Source organism: Eimeria maxima, genomic scaffold (genome assembly GCF_000499605.1).
Source record: "Eimeria maxima Weybridge genomic scaffold, Emw_scaff827, whole genome shotgun sequence".
Taxonomy (NCBI): domain Eukaryota; phylum Apicomplexa; class Conoidasida; order Eucoccidiorida; family Eimeriidae; genus Eimeria; species Eimeria maxima.
Window position 1 is genome coordinate 1 of NW_013566795.1, and position 14,421 is coordinate 14,421.

At 41.8% G+C, this 14,421-nt stretch overlaps 3 protein-coding genes across 3 annotated transcripts; 1 reads left to right on the top strand and 2 right to left on the bottom strand.

The window, feature by feature from the left end:
* Nucleotides 1-636: 636 nt before the first annotated feature.
* EMWEY_00043870 (hypothetical protein, conserved) lies at nt 637-2,961 on the bottom strand (the record flags this gene model as incomplete). The annotated part of the gene is made up of 9 exons (XM_013482886.1): nt 637-715; nt 827-915; nt 1,051-1,084; nt 1,272-1,293; nt 1,405-1,534; nt 1,751-1,815; nt 2,054-2,146; nt 2,611-2,624; nt 2,885-2,961. The coding sequence occupies 9 exons, from the start codon at nt 2,959-2,961 to the stop codon at nt 637-639; spliced, it is 603 nt and encodes a 200-aa protein (XP_013338340.1).
* A 2,708-nt stretch (nt 2,962-5,669) lies between these two features.
* On the top strand, nt 5,670-6,650 carry EMWEY_00043880 (hypothetical protein, conserved; the record flags this gene model as incomplete). The annotated part of the gene is made up of 1 exon (XM_013482887.1): nt 5,670-6,650. One exon carries the CDS (start codon nt 5,670-5,672, stop codon nt 6,648-6,650), a length of 981 nt encoding a protein of 326 aa, XP_013338341.1.
* A 1,964-nt stretch (nt 6,651-8,614) lies between these two features.
* On the bottom strand, nt 8,615-10,499 carry EMWEY_00043890 (protein phosphatase inhibitor 2, putative; the record flags this gene model as incomplete). Its single annotated transcript, XM_013482888.1, has 5 exons — nt 8,615-8,797; nt 9,023-9,052; nt 9,188-9,293; nt 9,766-10,173; nt 10,453-10,499. 5 exons carry the CDS (start codon nt 10,497-10,499, stop codon nt 8,615-8,617), a joined length of 774 nt encoding a protein of 257 aa, XP_013338342.1.
* Between the last annotated feature and the right edge of the window lie 3,922 nt (nt 10,500-14,421).

Consider the following 14,421-nt stretch of genomic DNA (forward strand, 5'->3'; position numbering starts at 1 on the left):
TATATATATATATATATATATATATATATATATATATATTGCCTTAATGTAAGAGTGACCTCATAAGGGCGTCTAGCTCAAATGGTAGAGCGCTCGCTTAGCATGCGAGAGGTAGGGGGATCGATACCCTCGTCGTCCATTCTTTTCTCCCTTTCTTTATTTATATATGAATGCGTCTGTGCATGCATGTACACTCTAGATGTGCTTTTTTTAGGTGTATATACACCTCAAAGGAATATAAAGCATCATTTTGCAGGAGTGTAGATACACTAATTTATTGCATGCAACAATTATTCGTAATCAGCAGCAGCAATAAAAGGAAATAATCTAAGCAAATATATTAATATTTATAAAAAGACAAAAATGATGTTTTTTTGTTGTGTTTATTGTTGCAACTGATGCAGAGATATTCGGGTGTATAGGCACCTCAATACTCCCGTAAAGATACGACCCTTAACAGATGCAACAAAATGCCGTCATTTAATTATCTGTATAATAATTATTATTATTTATCTTTAATTTAATTATAATTATAATTATAATTGGTGAAAGAACATCCAAAGGCACTGCCATGGTGTCCGTACACCCCAATATATAATATTATATGCACAGCAACTCATTAGCTGCCTATACACCTCAAGTCTCCCGACGGCAGCTGCTGCTAACTGGAAGATCTCCAGCTGTCTGCACAACATTATAAACCGGTATTTCTCGGCTGCAGCACAAATGCACAGATAAGAAGCAAAACTGTAGGGTTTAGGGTCTACACAGAGGGTTTAGCGTTTACAACGAGGGTTTAGGGTTTAGGGTTTGTGGCCGTGCTTACCTTGGGGGAGTTCGATTCTTTATAAAGCTGTCAGTCAGCCAATACTGCAGAGAGTTCATTACAAGAGGCGTAGCCACCATCACGACAAACTGCAACACAAACCCTAAACCCTAAACCATAAACCCTAAATGACTAAGACAGCGATAGCAGCAAATAAACTCTGGCCTCTATCCTAAACCCTAAACCCTAAGCCCTAAACACTAAACAGGTAGTACTGCACCCACCAGCTTTGCATTTGGATTGGTGTCCAAGGAAGCCCTGCAGAATCAAAACCCCTAAACCCTAAACCCTAAACCCTAAGCATTAAATCGTAAACCCCCCATGTAATATTTGCTGTCTTTGCTGTATTCAAATCCATCTGCATATACATGGAGACGGCATACTAATTTCTGTTAAAAGGGTTTACAAATGAGGGTTTAGGGTTTAGGGTTTAGGGTTTTCTTACAGTAGAGCGCTGCCGATAAAAACTGCACCAAACAACACAGACAGAGCAAACAGCACCAGACTCTTTTGTGCTGTCTTTCCGTCTATAAACCCTAAACCCTAAACCCTAAACCCTAAACCCTCGAGATATATACCTAGAGGTCCTTGAAGAGCCAACATGAATGCCCCTGCAGAAATTTTCATTAAAAGACAAAAAATTTGCCAAGACATCAATTGGGCAAAACAAGCAGCATAACGAGGAGGAGATCCATAAGATCCATACTCCTGCGTATACACCACAACAACACCATAATAAACCCTAAACCCTAAACCCTAAACCCTTAACCCTAAAGTATTATCATAGGTAAGGGAATGAAAGAAGAACTCCGAGAAATGCTGCCCTAATCAAAACAAACTCGAAACCTTATACCCCGAAAAACCCTAAACCCTAAACCCCAAACCCTAAACCCTAAACCCTAAACCCTAGAATGGAAACCCTACCAAGCAAGGTGCTCCCTTCAGAAGGCGACGAGCACCGCGAAGGAGAATGTATTGAACGTAAACACCTGAAGAAGCAAAACCCTAAAGTCGACGTATATAAGTGTTTGCTGCCAAACCCTAAACCCTTAAAAGGTGGGGTTGTTACACGTGAACACACACGCGGTGTCTGTACAGTCAGCTTGGGTGAGTTATTAGGGTTTACGATATAGGATAGGGGTTTATGAGCTAGGGTTGGGGTTTAAGAAGTCGGATTAGGGTTCAGGGTTAAGGGCTAGGGTTTAGGGTTTAGGGTTTAGGGTTTACCAAATGTTGTATCCACAACGATGTTGATCCAATACCAAACACAAACATCTTCTTCAAAAGCAGCAGCCAGTAAACCCGCACCGCCAAGATTCACTGTACGCGCAAACCCTAAACCCTAAACCCTAAACCCTAAACCCTAAAGCCTACGGATTAAAACCCGGATGATGGCTTGGCTGGAGACTAGGTTGTGAACCGGGTATGCTGTAAACTAAACACCTCAACCCAGCCTAAACCCTAAAATCCCAAACCCTAAACCCTAAACCCTAAACCCTAAACCCTAAATGTCTTGTGAGGAGCTGACGCATGTGAACAAAGAAGGCGCCCGATGCCTGTTTAGAGCAGTCGAACAAAAACACTTTCCATGGTCTCCTCGGTCGTTCCTGAGCAGCCGCAAGGGTTTAGGGTTTAGGGTTTAGGGTTTTCTTATTGTTTATCTTCTTCGGGAGTGAGATTGGAGACATGCAAAAATAAGGGTTTAGGGTTTAGGGTTTAGGGTTTGAGATGTACTCGCCAGCGCTTCGCTAAGAGAGACACAAAGGAGAGGATCCCTAGAATACCCTGCAACCACCACCTGTAGCATACAACAAGCCAAAACCCTAAACCCTAAACCCTAAACCCTAAATCCCAACCCTTACACACTAAACCCTAAACCCTAGAAATGCGCATTCTGCAGTGGCAAGCAAACAGATAAATGAGTGTTCTGTAGGGTTTAGTGTTAATTTTAAGGGTCTTATTTCTTCTTTTAAGGGTTTTTTATATTTTTTTATATTTATTTATATTTATTTATATTTATTTATATTTATTTATATTTATATTTATTAATAAACTTACCCAAAGCCACCAAACTCCCCTAGGAGTTCGCAGGTTTGTTCTCCAGGAGGAATACCCGAAATATTGGCATTTTCCATTTTGAATATTGTGGTGTACGTACACCTTAAAAAAAGAATATAATTTATATTTAAATATTCATTTTAATTGTAATAATTATATCATTATATATATTTATTTATTAATTTAATTTTTTTCTTGTTTATATTCAATATTCACTTCCTTCGTGATCGTTTTCCTCTCGTGAGCCAAAGAAACAAGAGTTGAGGGTTTAGAGGAAAGGAATACGAATTAGGGTTTAGGGTTTCGCGTTTAGGATGGTTTAGGGTTTAGGGTTTAGCGGTATTCCTTCGTTGAAGGCTCAAAAACCCTCGAGGTAAGCAGCGATGCATCAGCAAACCCTCGCAAGATTGTATTCAATATTGAGCATTTATACTTTAATGTCTGAATAATATTTTATTTTTTATTTTTTATTTAATTTATTTTACATAAAAGGGAATTTAATATCCATTTTCATGCCTTCTTCTGCGTGAATTCATTGGCCCTGGTGACGCTCACAGTGTGTAAATGACTGCATGCATGCAGCCCCTTAAAGTGACCGATAGATTCAAAAGAAGAAGAATATAAATTTATTTTTATTTAATATTTAAATAAAAAACATTTACCTCTTCATTTAAGTATTTGTTGTTTTGTTGGTGATGTTAATTTTCACTAGATCAGAGTGTACCTACACCTCAAGAGTGGCACAATTCACACATACAATAACGAAACCAGCAACTCTTCTTTATTATTTTTACAATTCCCTTCTCTTTTCTTCTTTATAAATTGTTCCTTTATTTTTATATCCATCTTCTGCTCTTTTTTATGCTCTATTTCCCCTTACACACAGCGTATAGCCACACACTTTTGCTTATTAAGTTTATATATATACATATATATACATTTTGCATGCATTATTATTTAAATTCTTATTCTTCTTCTTTATTTATTTAATTAAAAAGAAATAAAGTATTTATTGGTGTTTATTTCTTTGTTTCTCCCTCTTGAGGTATATGTGCACAGACACCTCACAATTTTCTTCCAATAAAGAAAATATTTTTTTCTTATAGACAATTTAACACTCAACAATAACAGCAGCGAGCCCTATTTCTGCTGCTGCTGCTGCTGTTGCTGTTGCTGCTGCTGCTGCTGCTGCGTGGGTCCATTATTAAATTCTTGTGCTATATGCCTTTGTCTCACTAGGGACAAGTGAATTACCTGTTAAGTGTATTTATTTTTGCTGCTGCTGTCCTTGCATGCAGAATTCAGCAACAGCAGCAGCAGCAGCAGCACAGAATCCAAAACAATATATAATTATATTCTTTTAAATTAACAAATAAAGAGAGCATGTTGGTACGATACAAAGGCAGCAGGCAGCGACTATAGCAGCTGCCTGTACACCCGAAAAAGAGCTATTTTTATAATTCATGTTTTTATTATTATTTCTTCATCTTCGGGTGTATATGCAGTTCTTTATATGCATGCAAACAAAGTATTTATTTATATTTAGTAACATTCCTCCTTTAATGAACTTCTTTATTTTCTTATATGCAAAGAATATACAGAAAACAAGAATGCATTATATTGTATTAAATATTATTCATAATTCTTTTTATTTATTCCTTTTTTTCCTTCACCAAGCATTTGCTGCTCCTGCTTTTCCTGCTGCCTTTGCTGGTGCCTACTGCTACCGTTGCTGCAGCAGCTATGCTGCAGCAGCTAATGCCCGGCATAGAGCAGCACATGCAGACACGAACAGCCCCTCTTTGTTGCATGAAAACACGAAAGTTGCTATTAAGATGCACTATACTTCCTGATGTCTGCTGCGTACTGTGACTAACAAGAGGGCTAAAGGAATTTTATACCTTAGGAGTTTAGTTAACTATACAAAAACAAACAAAATGAAAGGAAGACGAATTAATAAACTAATCTGCAATTACAAAGTAAATAATTAACGTTATTAATACAGTATTTACGTCAATGCAAAGAACCTGGCTCCACATAACGCTACAGGGATGGCGACGCCCTTGAAAACAAGGCCATTGCTGCATTATTTCTTTAATTTTAAATTAATTAAATATTTTTTTAACAATAATTAAAATATTCAATTGAAATATTTCATTTGCTGCTCCTGAAGGAAGCCGGACTTCTTAAGTGTCTGTACACCTTGTGCAACCGCTAGGAAGTCGGCAGAGAGTGACCACTGGGCAGAGCCCTCAGAAGTGTTATTTTGTTTCTTTTCTGTTTGTGTTTCTTGAAATATGTTTTGTAATTAAATAATAATGTACATTTCACGAAAACATTTAACATTTATTCACCGCAGCCTCAGGTGTACGTACACCTGAGCATTTCAACTGTCTGCCGGTGTTGGCGGCTGCACAAGAAGTTTCTGTCATTTCTTCTTCGCTTCTTCTTTAAGAAGATTACTCAATACTTTTATTCTTTGTTTCGCCTTTATATATTTGACATTTGTGATCATAAAGTATCTTTTGTCGCTTGTTTCCTCCTTCAGTTCAAGACGCACTTGCTAAAGGAGAGTTTCCTCTTCGCTGCCTTTTGTCATTCCTTGTCATGCATTTGCCGCCTTTTATATTTCTCTTCTTTTAAACCAAAGTCTTTTCTGTGTCATTTGCAGCTATAATAAAGATAACCTATTTGTATCTAATCAGTGTAAGTTTCCCCTTCTTCTCACCATAAACCCTAAACGCTAAACCCTAAATCCTAGACCCCCTCCTGCAAGAGGCTGACGATGGGCTGTATCCAATCTAAGAAAAGAGAAAGAAGATGCACTCAACTAGGCAGCGGGGATTCCTCTCTGCCTCATTTGCAGAGGCATAAGGAGCGTTGTATTTCACGGGCAGCAGCAGCAGCTGCTGCTGCTGCAGCAGCAGCTGCTGCTGCAGCTGGTGTTGATGGTGGCGCTGCATCTGCTGCACCATCACCTGCACTCAAGCCGACTACTACTACTGCTGCTGCTGCTTCTCCCCCTAGCGGCACAGGCAGCGAGACGCAGCAAGGGCCCCTTGAGTCGTTTGGCTCTCCTGAGGAGACAGTCTTTAGTTGCTATAGTCCTCCTACATCTGTACCACAGAGAGATGCAGCAGCAGTTGCTGCTGCTGCTGCAGCTGCTGCTGCTGCCGCTGCAGTTGCTACTGCAACGGAGGCAGCACCATTTGTTGCTGCTGATGCTGCAGCAGAAGGAACAGAGCTAGCAGCAGCAGAAGTGCAGCAGCAGCTAAAAGGATGGCCTGAGGAAGACGAAGAAGAAGAAACAGACAAAGAAAACGGCAAAGAAGAAACGCAGAAGGAGATGCAGCAGCAACCGCAGCAGCAGCAGCAGCATGAGCAGCAGCTGCAAATAAACAGCCAACAGAACAGCGATTCTCCAGACCACCTGCAGCTGCAGCAGCAGGAACAGCAGGAACAGCAACAGAAGCAGCAACAAAGACAGAAGCAAAGAGATATTATTATCCCTATGCGCAGCAACGACTTCTATTCTTACCGCCAAGCCTCTCGTGTCTCCTCCCCTAGTACAGTTAAGCAGCATCAGCAGCACCGGCAGCAGCACCTGCAGCAGCAGCAGCGGCAGCAGCAGCAGCGGCTGTTCCAGCAGCAGCTGCAGCAGCGAGATAAGAGAGGGCTGTCTGTAGAAACTCTTGCATGCGTAAGAAGAGGGTTCGATGCATGCGTTCTTAGAGACACTAATGCAGCAGAACAAGAACTACTGTAAGCTGCTGCTGCTGCTGTTGCTGCTGCTGTTGCTACTGTTGTTGCTGTTGTTGCTTTTGCTGCTGGTGCCGTGGATGTTGCTGCCGCTGTTGTTGCTGCTGCTGCGGACATCGAGTTTGCTGCTGCACGCTCCGTTGCTGTTCAATTTTGCTGCTGTTGCTGCTGCTATCCGTGCTGCTGTTTGTGCTGCTGTTGCTGCTGCAGCAAGGCAGAAAATCTGCTTGCTGTACTACGTTGCGGTCGCGCAAGGGAGCCCACGACCTTTAGCTTTGCTCGCAGCAGCTGCCGCAGCAGCAGCAATCGCAACAGCAACAGGAGCAGCAGCAGCAACAGCAGCAGCAGCAGCAGATTGGATCCAATGGAGTTAGATATAGAAAGACGTATAATGAGTTTAAGGGAAACCCTAACAAATATACAAAAAGGGTTTATGAGTGCAGAGGAGCTAAGAAGTATTTATTATTATTCCCCTGCTGCTCCTCTCTCTCCCCCTGCTGCTGCTGCAGCTGCTGCTGCAGCTGCTGCTGCAGCAGCTGCTGCTGCTGCGGCAGATAGACAAAATGTCATCATTCCAAAGCCATACACACATATCAAGAAACAGCTCACTGCTTAAACCCTAAACCCTAAACCCTAAACCCTCAGTGTCTGCAGCTGCGGAGATCGCCTGCTCTCTGCTGCAGGTGCCTCATCTCTCTTGTGCTGCTGTTGCAGTAGCAGCAGAAGCAGCAGCAGATGCTGCTGCTGCAACTGTTGCAGCTGCTGCTGAATCCGCTGGTCTTGAAAGACTGCTGCGGATTCAGCCCAACTAAATACATTTGCTGCTGCAGTGCAAGCAGCAATAGCAGCAGCAGCAGGGGCAGGGGCAGCAGCACTAGCAGTTGCTGCTACTGCTACTGTGCTCCTCAGGTCCTACTGGCTGCTGCACAGGTATTATCCTTATCACAGTCTCTAGGGTTTAGGGTTTAGGGTTTAGGGTTTGCTGCCTGTACTCCTAAACCCTCACGCCATCTTCTGCAAATGTTTTCTCTCATTACAGCAGCAAATTAGATAGCCAGCTGGGGGAGATATACTCTAGGTAGAGCTAGCTAGCTAGCTAGCTAGCTAGCTAGTTAAGGACATACCTAGCTAGCTGAGAGGCTTCCTAGCTAGCTAGCTAGCTAGCCAGGAAGTTATTCAAATAGACGACTAGCCAGAGGGTTGGGTAGCCAATTTTTGTATACAATTGAAGGTACAACAGTTGTACAATTGGAGAAATATCTGCCTAGCTAGCTAGCTAGCTAGCTAGCTAGCTAAAGTTAGCTAGCTGCCGAGCTGGCTGTCTAGCTGCGTAGCTGGCTGTCTAATTGCTTAGCTAGCTGCTTGGCCAGCATGCTATCTAGCTAGCTGCATTGATAGGTAGCTAGCTGCATTGGTAGCTAGCTAGCTAGCTAGCTAGGCGAGAACACGCCCACAAGCACGCCATTGTTGCTGCAGTAGCAGGTAAGCTATAGGCTAGCAGGCAGTTAGCTCGAGCTGCAGCAGCAGGAGCAGCAGCAGCCACAACGAGGACTGCAGCTCCTGCCGCTGCTGCTGCAGCAGATAATAAATGCTATTGCTCCTGCTGCTGCTGCCACTGCTGCTGCTGCTTATGCTGAAGCCAGTGGGGGGCTGCCGCTGCTGATTCTGCTGCTATTGCTGCCACTGATACTGTCGCTGCTGCCCCTGCTGCTGCTGCTACTGCTGCTGCTGTGGAGGCTCTGCAGCAAATCCTCAATCTGGTCTTGGCTTTGCTGCAGCAAAAGTTCTCCCTCCCTTCTGTACTTGCTGCAGCACCAACAAGTTAGCTGCCTGCTGTTGTTGCTGCTGCTGTTCTGCTGGTGCACTCTGCTACAGCTGCAGCAGCAGTATTATCAACAGCATCAGCTACTACTACTACTACTACTACTACTGCAGCAGCAGCAGCAGCAGCAGCAGCAGCAGCAGCAGCAGCTACTCGTCATCCTCATCTTGTAAAGTTTGCAGCAACAACTTGCTTTGCTGGAATTCATTATAGTGCTGCTTCCTCTTCTCCTTAAAATCTTTCTTGTGCTGCTGCTGCTGCTCCATCACCTCCGTGTCGTGCTGCAGCTGCTGCAGACGAGAAGCAAGCTCCTGGGGATCTACTGCATGCGGCTGCAGCACAACAATAACAGCAGCAGCAGCAGCAGCAGGAATACACAGAGAGATAGTATGCAAGCAGTAGCAGCTATATTGCTGGAGCAACAACAATATCAGCAGCAGCAGCAGCAGCATAGAGGCAATAGAGTAACCCTGGAGGCAAGTCTAGGGAGCACAGCAGCAGCAGCAGCAGCAGCTGTAGCAGCACCAGCAGCAGCAGCAGCAGCAGCAGCAGCATACCACGTCCTCGTCATCTTCCACCCCGTCAATCTGCAGCAACAGCAGCAGCAAAAGCAGCAACAAACGAAACACTCAAAAGGCGCACAGAGGGAGGAGCATCTGTACAGACGCAGCAGCAGCTGCTGCTGCTGTTGTTGCTGCTGCTGCATGCATGCATGCATTTACCCTTTCTCTATTATATGGTGTCTTGGGTTCTGTTATCTTCTCTCTTGTTCCTCGCAGTAAGTCATGCTCAGCTATCACCTCCTCGTCCCAGCTTACACCTCCCACGCTGCAGCAGCAGCAGCAGCAGCAGCAGCAGCAATAGCAGCAACGTCAGCAGTAGGACCAGGAGCAGACGTAGGAGGAGGAGCAGCAGCAGGAGCAGAAGAAGAAGCAACAGCAGAAGCAGCAAAATGCAAGAAGCAGCAGCTATACCGAATCAAGTAGCAGCACCAGCACCAGCAGCAGAGGCAGCAGATGCAGCAGCAGAAGTAGCACATACATCAGCAGCAGCAAGAATAACATCTGCAGCAGCAACAGTGTATGCAGCAGCAGCAGAAGAAGCAACATAAACAGCAGCAGCACGTGCAGCAGCAGCAACAGCAAAAGAAAGTGCGGCAGTGCAGCAAAAGAGAGCGGCCTTCTATAGCATCTGAACAAACTGATGCTGGGGCAGCAGCAGCAGCAGCAAGATGGCAGCAGCAAGGCAACAGCAGCAGCAGTAAGGCAGCTGCAGCAGCAGCAATGCAGCAGCAACTAACTGTTTTTGTCCCGAGTGTCCCTTTACAAGGATTCCCATAGGCTGGGCAGGAAGAGGAGGAGTAGGCCTACTCATCTCTTTACTCATTGCTGCTGCTGCTGCTCCTCCTCCTCGTGCTGCTGCTGCTGTCGCTGCTGCTGCAGGTGTATCGGCTACAGCCAATGGCAGTATCTGCTGGGATGCGGTTGCGGCTGCTGCTGCTCCTCCTCCTGCTCCTGCTGCAGCGGCTCCTCTCCTCCCTGTTGCTGCTGCCCTTCCCGTTTGCTTCTCTTCTTCTGAGACTGTACAGATGCTGCTACTGCTGCTGCTGTTGCTGCTGTTGCTGCTGCTGTTGCTGCCGCTTGGATGTGTAGCGGCGGCGGCTGCTCCGTACGGAGGAGGAGCCCGCAAGCAGCGACCGCTAGACCCTCTGCCTTCTGCACTAAACCCTAAACCCTAGAGTAGATGCTGTGCCACTTAGCAGATTTAGCTATGCTATGCTGTATAATTTAGGGTTTAGGGTTTAGGGTTTAGGGTTTAGGGTTTTGGCGGCAGCAGGGTGCCTTCGTGTGCACGCAGCTGGGGCTGAGACAGAAGCAGCGGCAGCACGACCTAAGAAAATAAATAATAAAATAATTAATTAAAGATCAATTTAAACACTTTTTTCCCTTTATTTTGCATGAAGTGCGTCATAAAAGGAAGAAAGCACCCATGGGGGCCCCCGAAGGCCTGTGATGCTGCCGCAGCAGTACCCATTTTGGGGGCCCCCCTCCGAGCACCATGGCGAATAAGCAGTTAATGATGATAAGAATTCCTTTTTTTGCGTTTTTCTTCTTATTATTTAATTATTTATTTCTCTTTTTAATTTTATTTCATCATAAAACAGTCCATTAGCTGCTGCTATACCCTGCGCAGCGCCTGCTGCAATAGCATCGGGATCTGCTCCCTCCCTTTTCTTTTATTTATCCCCCTTTTCTTCTTCCATTTGTTTTCCTTTTTTAATTATTTTTAGTGTTTATTTACTCCCTTTCTCCTCTAGTTTGCATGGAGGAGGAAAAGGAGCAAAGAGAGGCCCCTAGGGTGGGGCCTCAGGTGGATATACACACAAAGGGCGAAGAGAAGGCAGCAGCAGAGGAAAAAGAAAGCCACAGCAGCAGCAACAACAGCAGCAGCAGCAGCAACACAATGGATGCTGCAGCAGATCCTCCTCTGTGCCATTCTCCTGCTGCTGCTTCATCCTCCGATACTCCTTCAGGTGCTGCTGCTACTGCAGCACATATGTCTTCTCCTGCTGTTGCTGCAGCCACAGCCGATAAGTCTCCTGCTGCAGCAACAGCGGACATGACTGCTGCTGCAGAGGAGAAGTCTGCAGCTGCAGCAACATCGGATATGTCTGCTGCTGCTGGTGCTGCTGCTGCTGCAGATGATACTTCTTCTTCGTCTGATGAAGAGGATACGTCTGCTGCAGCAGCAGCAGCAGACATGAATTTTTTTAGTGTTGCTGCAGCAGCAAGACAATGTTTTTCTGCATGCACGATGGATAAAAGAGAAGAATCACTACAAAGAAATAATAAAAGATCTAGACATGCAGCAGCAGCAGCAGCAGCAGCAGAGGAGGAGGAGGAGGATTATAATGAAGAAGCAGCAGCAGCAGAAGGAGATGCAGCAGCAGAAGAAGATGCAGCAGTAGAGGAGGAAGAAGCAGCAGCAGAAGAGGAAGCAGCAGCAGCAGAAGAAGCAGCAGGATGGGGCAGAAGAAGAAAGCGGCATAATAAAGGACAATGGAACAGCAGCAACAGCAGCAGCAACAGCAGCAGCAGCAGCAGCAGCAGCAGCAGCAGCAAAAATAACAATTTATTAATGCATCCTCGTTCTCGTTTTTATGGGGGCCCCCTTAACTATATAAAGTTAGCGGAGGGGGCCCCCTATATAAATAAATATATAAAAAAAGAAGGAAAAAAAATAATATATAATTATAATAATAAGGAAGGACAATTAGCATTATGTACAGCATTATTCAGGTGTATATACACCCTAAATTTCTCCTTACCTATACAATATAATCTTCTTATACCTACATTACCTAATAGGAGTAATTATATACATTTTATTGCTGATTTATTATCTGCACATGAGGGTCTAGAGGCCCCTAAGGGGCCCCCTATACCAGGGGGGGCCCCCTACTTATTATTAAATAATAATACACAAGAAAAATATAATAATAATAATAATAATAATAATATAAATAAAGAAGGAGGAGAAGAAAAGGAACTAAATAATCATGACGACCCCCAAGAAGAGGGGAAAAATGAAGAAAAAGAGGAGGTTGGGGTCCCCAGGGGGGTCCCCCCTTCCTCTTGCAGTGACGATAAAGGGGGCCCCCCACGGGGCCCCCAAGTAAGGATAATGGATATAGGGGTAGGAGGTAATTGTGTGTACCCTTTATTAGGTGTAGCTGATTACGGTTGGTCATTTATAGGTACAGATATATCTTTATTATCTTTATCTATAGCAAATAATAATATAAATATAAATAATTACGGGGTGTATATACAGCTACGTCATCAGCAGCAGCAGCAGCAAATATATAAAGGTATAATAAAGGAAGAAGATATACTATTTGCTGCATCTATATGTAATCCTCCCTTTTATAAGGATAAATATTCATTAAATATACATCCATTAAGAGAAAAAACAGGAAAAAATAGTGAATTATTTTATATAGGGGAAGAAGGAGGAAAAGGAGGAGAAGATGAATTTTTACGGTGTATGTACACCGAGAGTAAATTATTTGCATGCAGATTTCTTTGGTTTTCTTCTCTTATAGCAAAAAATACAACAAAAAAATATTTAATTAAAATTATACAACAAGATATGCGTATAATTAGCCAACAACAAGAAGAGTATATGAATAATTGTCTACAACAATGGATCAATATCTATAATTTCCTCAACAGCAGCAGCAACAGCAGCAGCAGCAGCAGCAACAGCAGCAGCAACAGCAGCAACAGCAACAGCAGCAACAGCAGCAGCAACAATGAGGACAATACTACTGATGATAGTAACAACACAAACAACCCCACAACCACCACCACCAGCAGCACCAGCAGCAGCACCACCACCAACAACAACAACAACAGCAGCAGCAGCAGCAGCAGCATAAGCACTAGCAGGAAAATATTAAATAATATACCTATAAATATAAATATAAATCCTCGTGAATATCGTGTATTTAATTTATACCAAGGAAAACAAACAAGATGGGTTATTTGTTGGTCTTATTGGACAAAAAAACAAAGAAATATATTAAAAACATTTATACAAATAAATAAATAAATAAATATATTTATTTATTTATTTATTTTATTTATTTATTTTTTATTGTTTTTTTTTTATTCTCTTTCTTTAGGTTTTTTTTTTTCCTTGTTTTGTTTTGTTTCTTATGATTATTTATCTAGGGAAAACAATATTTATTTATTTCTTTTTTTTTATTCTTCTTCTTTTTATTTAATATAATGTATTAATAAATAATAAACTAAAGGAAAGGGAATACGAGGGGGAAAAGGGAAAAAGGGAGAGAAATAGACATAATACATGCAGCAATAAGCAGATTAATAGGAGGAACATTAGGAATATTAGGGTTTAGGGTTTAGGGTTTAGGGTTTGGGCTTTAGACAGAAACAACCAATATAATATTCAATTCTTATTTATTTAGGGTTTAGGGTTTAGGGTTTAGGGTTTTAATGCTCTTAATACAAACAAAAACAAGAAAAGAATGCAAATAAACTTGTCATACTAAACCCTCTCCTTAGTGCAGCTTTCCTTCTTATTTCTTGTGTGTATATATATGCCTATATTTATATATTTTCTTAATTATACTGCAAAGGAAAACTAAATAAAATAAAAATAAATAACAATAATTATTAATTAATTCTATTTTTTTTGTTATTTATGCAGAATTCTTTTGTGCAAATTCTTCGGGTGTACATGCAGCTTTCTTCTTTGTTTATTCAGAAATATTTCCTCCATCATAAATAAAAAAAGAAATTCTTTTTTATTAAATTAAATACATTTATTATTATAATAAAATAAATATATATAAGTAAATATATTTATTTATTTATTTATTGCACAGATTGCTCGTCAATAGGCATAAAAATAAAGAATTTCTTCCTTTTTTCTTCCTGTTGTTCCTCTTCTTATTCATCTTACCATGCATAATTTCTCTATTTTTTTCTTTTTTCGTTCTTTTTTCTTAATTTATTCTTTAATTGTTTTAATAATATTAATAAATGGTGAATTATTACCGAATAAAATGCCAGAAATTCCTGCAGATTTAATTTATGATGCAAATACAAAGAAATTCAAATTATTGCCAAGTCCTGCTGCTATGGCGGAGAGGCTAACAGATGGATCAAAGAAACAAAAAGAAGTTTTTTTTTATTTATATAAATCAGCAATAAAAGAATTTGATATAAAAGGGTATAAATGGTTAATGAATACAGGTATTTATTTATATATTTATTTATTATTAATATATATACAAAAAAAAGAAAAAAATAATCAATAAATTCCCTTTTTTTTTAGCTATGGAGGAAAATAATTCGCTAAGATTTGTGCAAACTCTTGCAAGAATAGACAACGAAAACCCTCATGTTCGTTGTTGTATAAATAAATC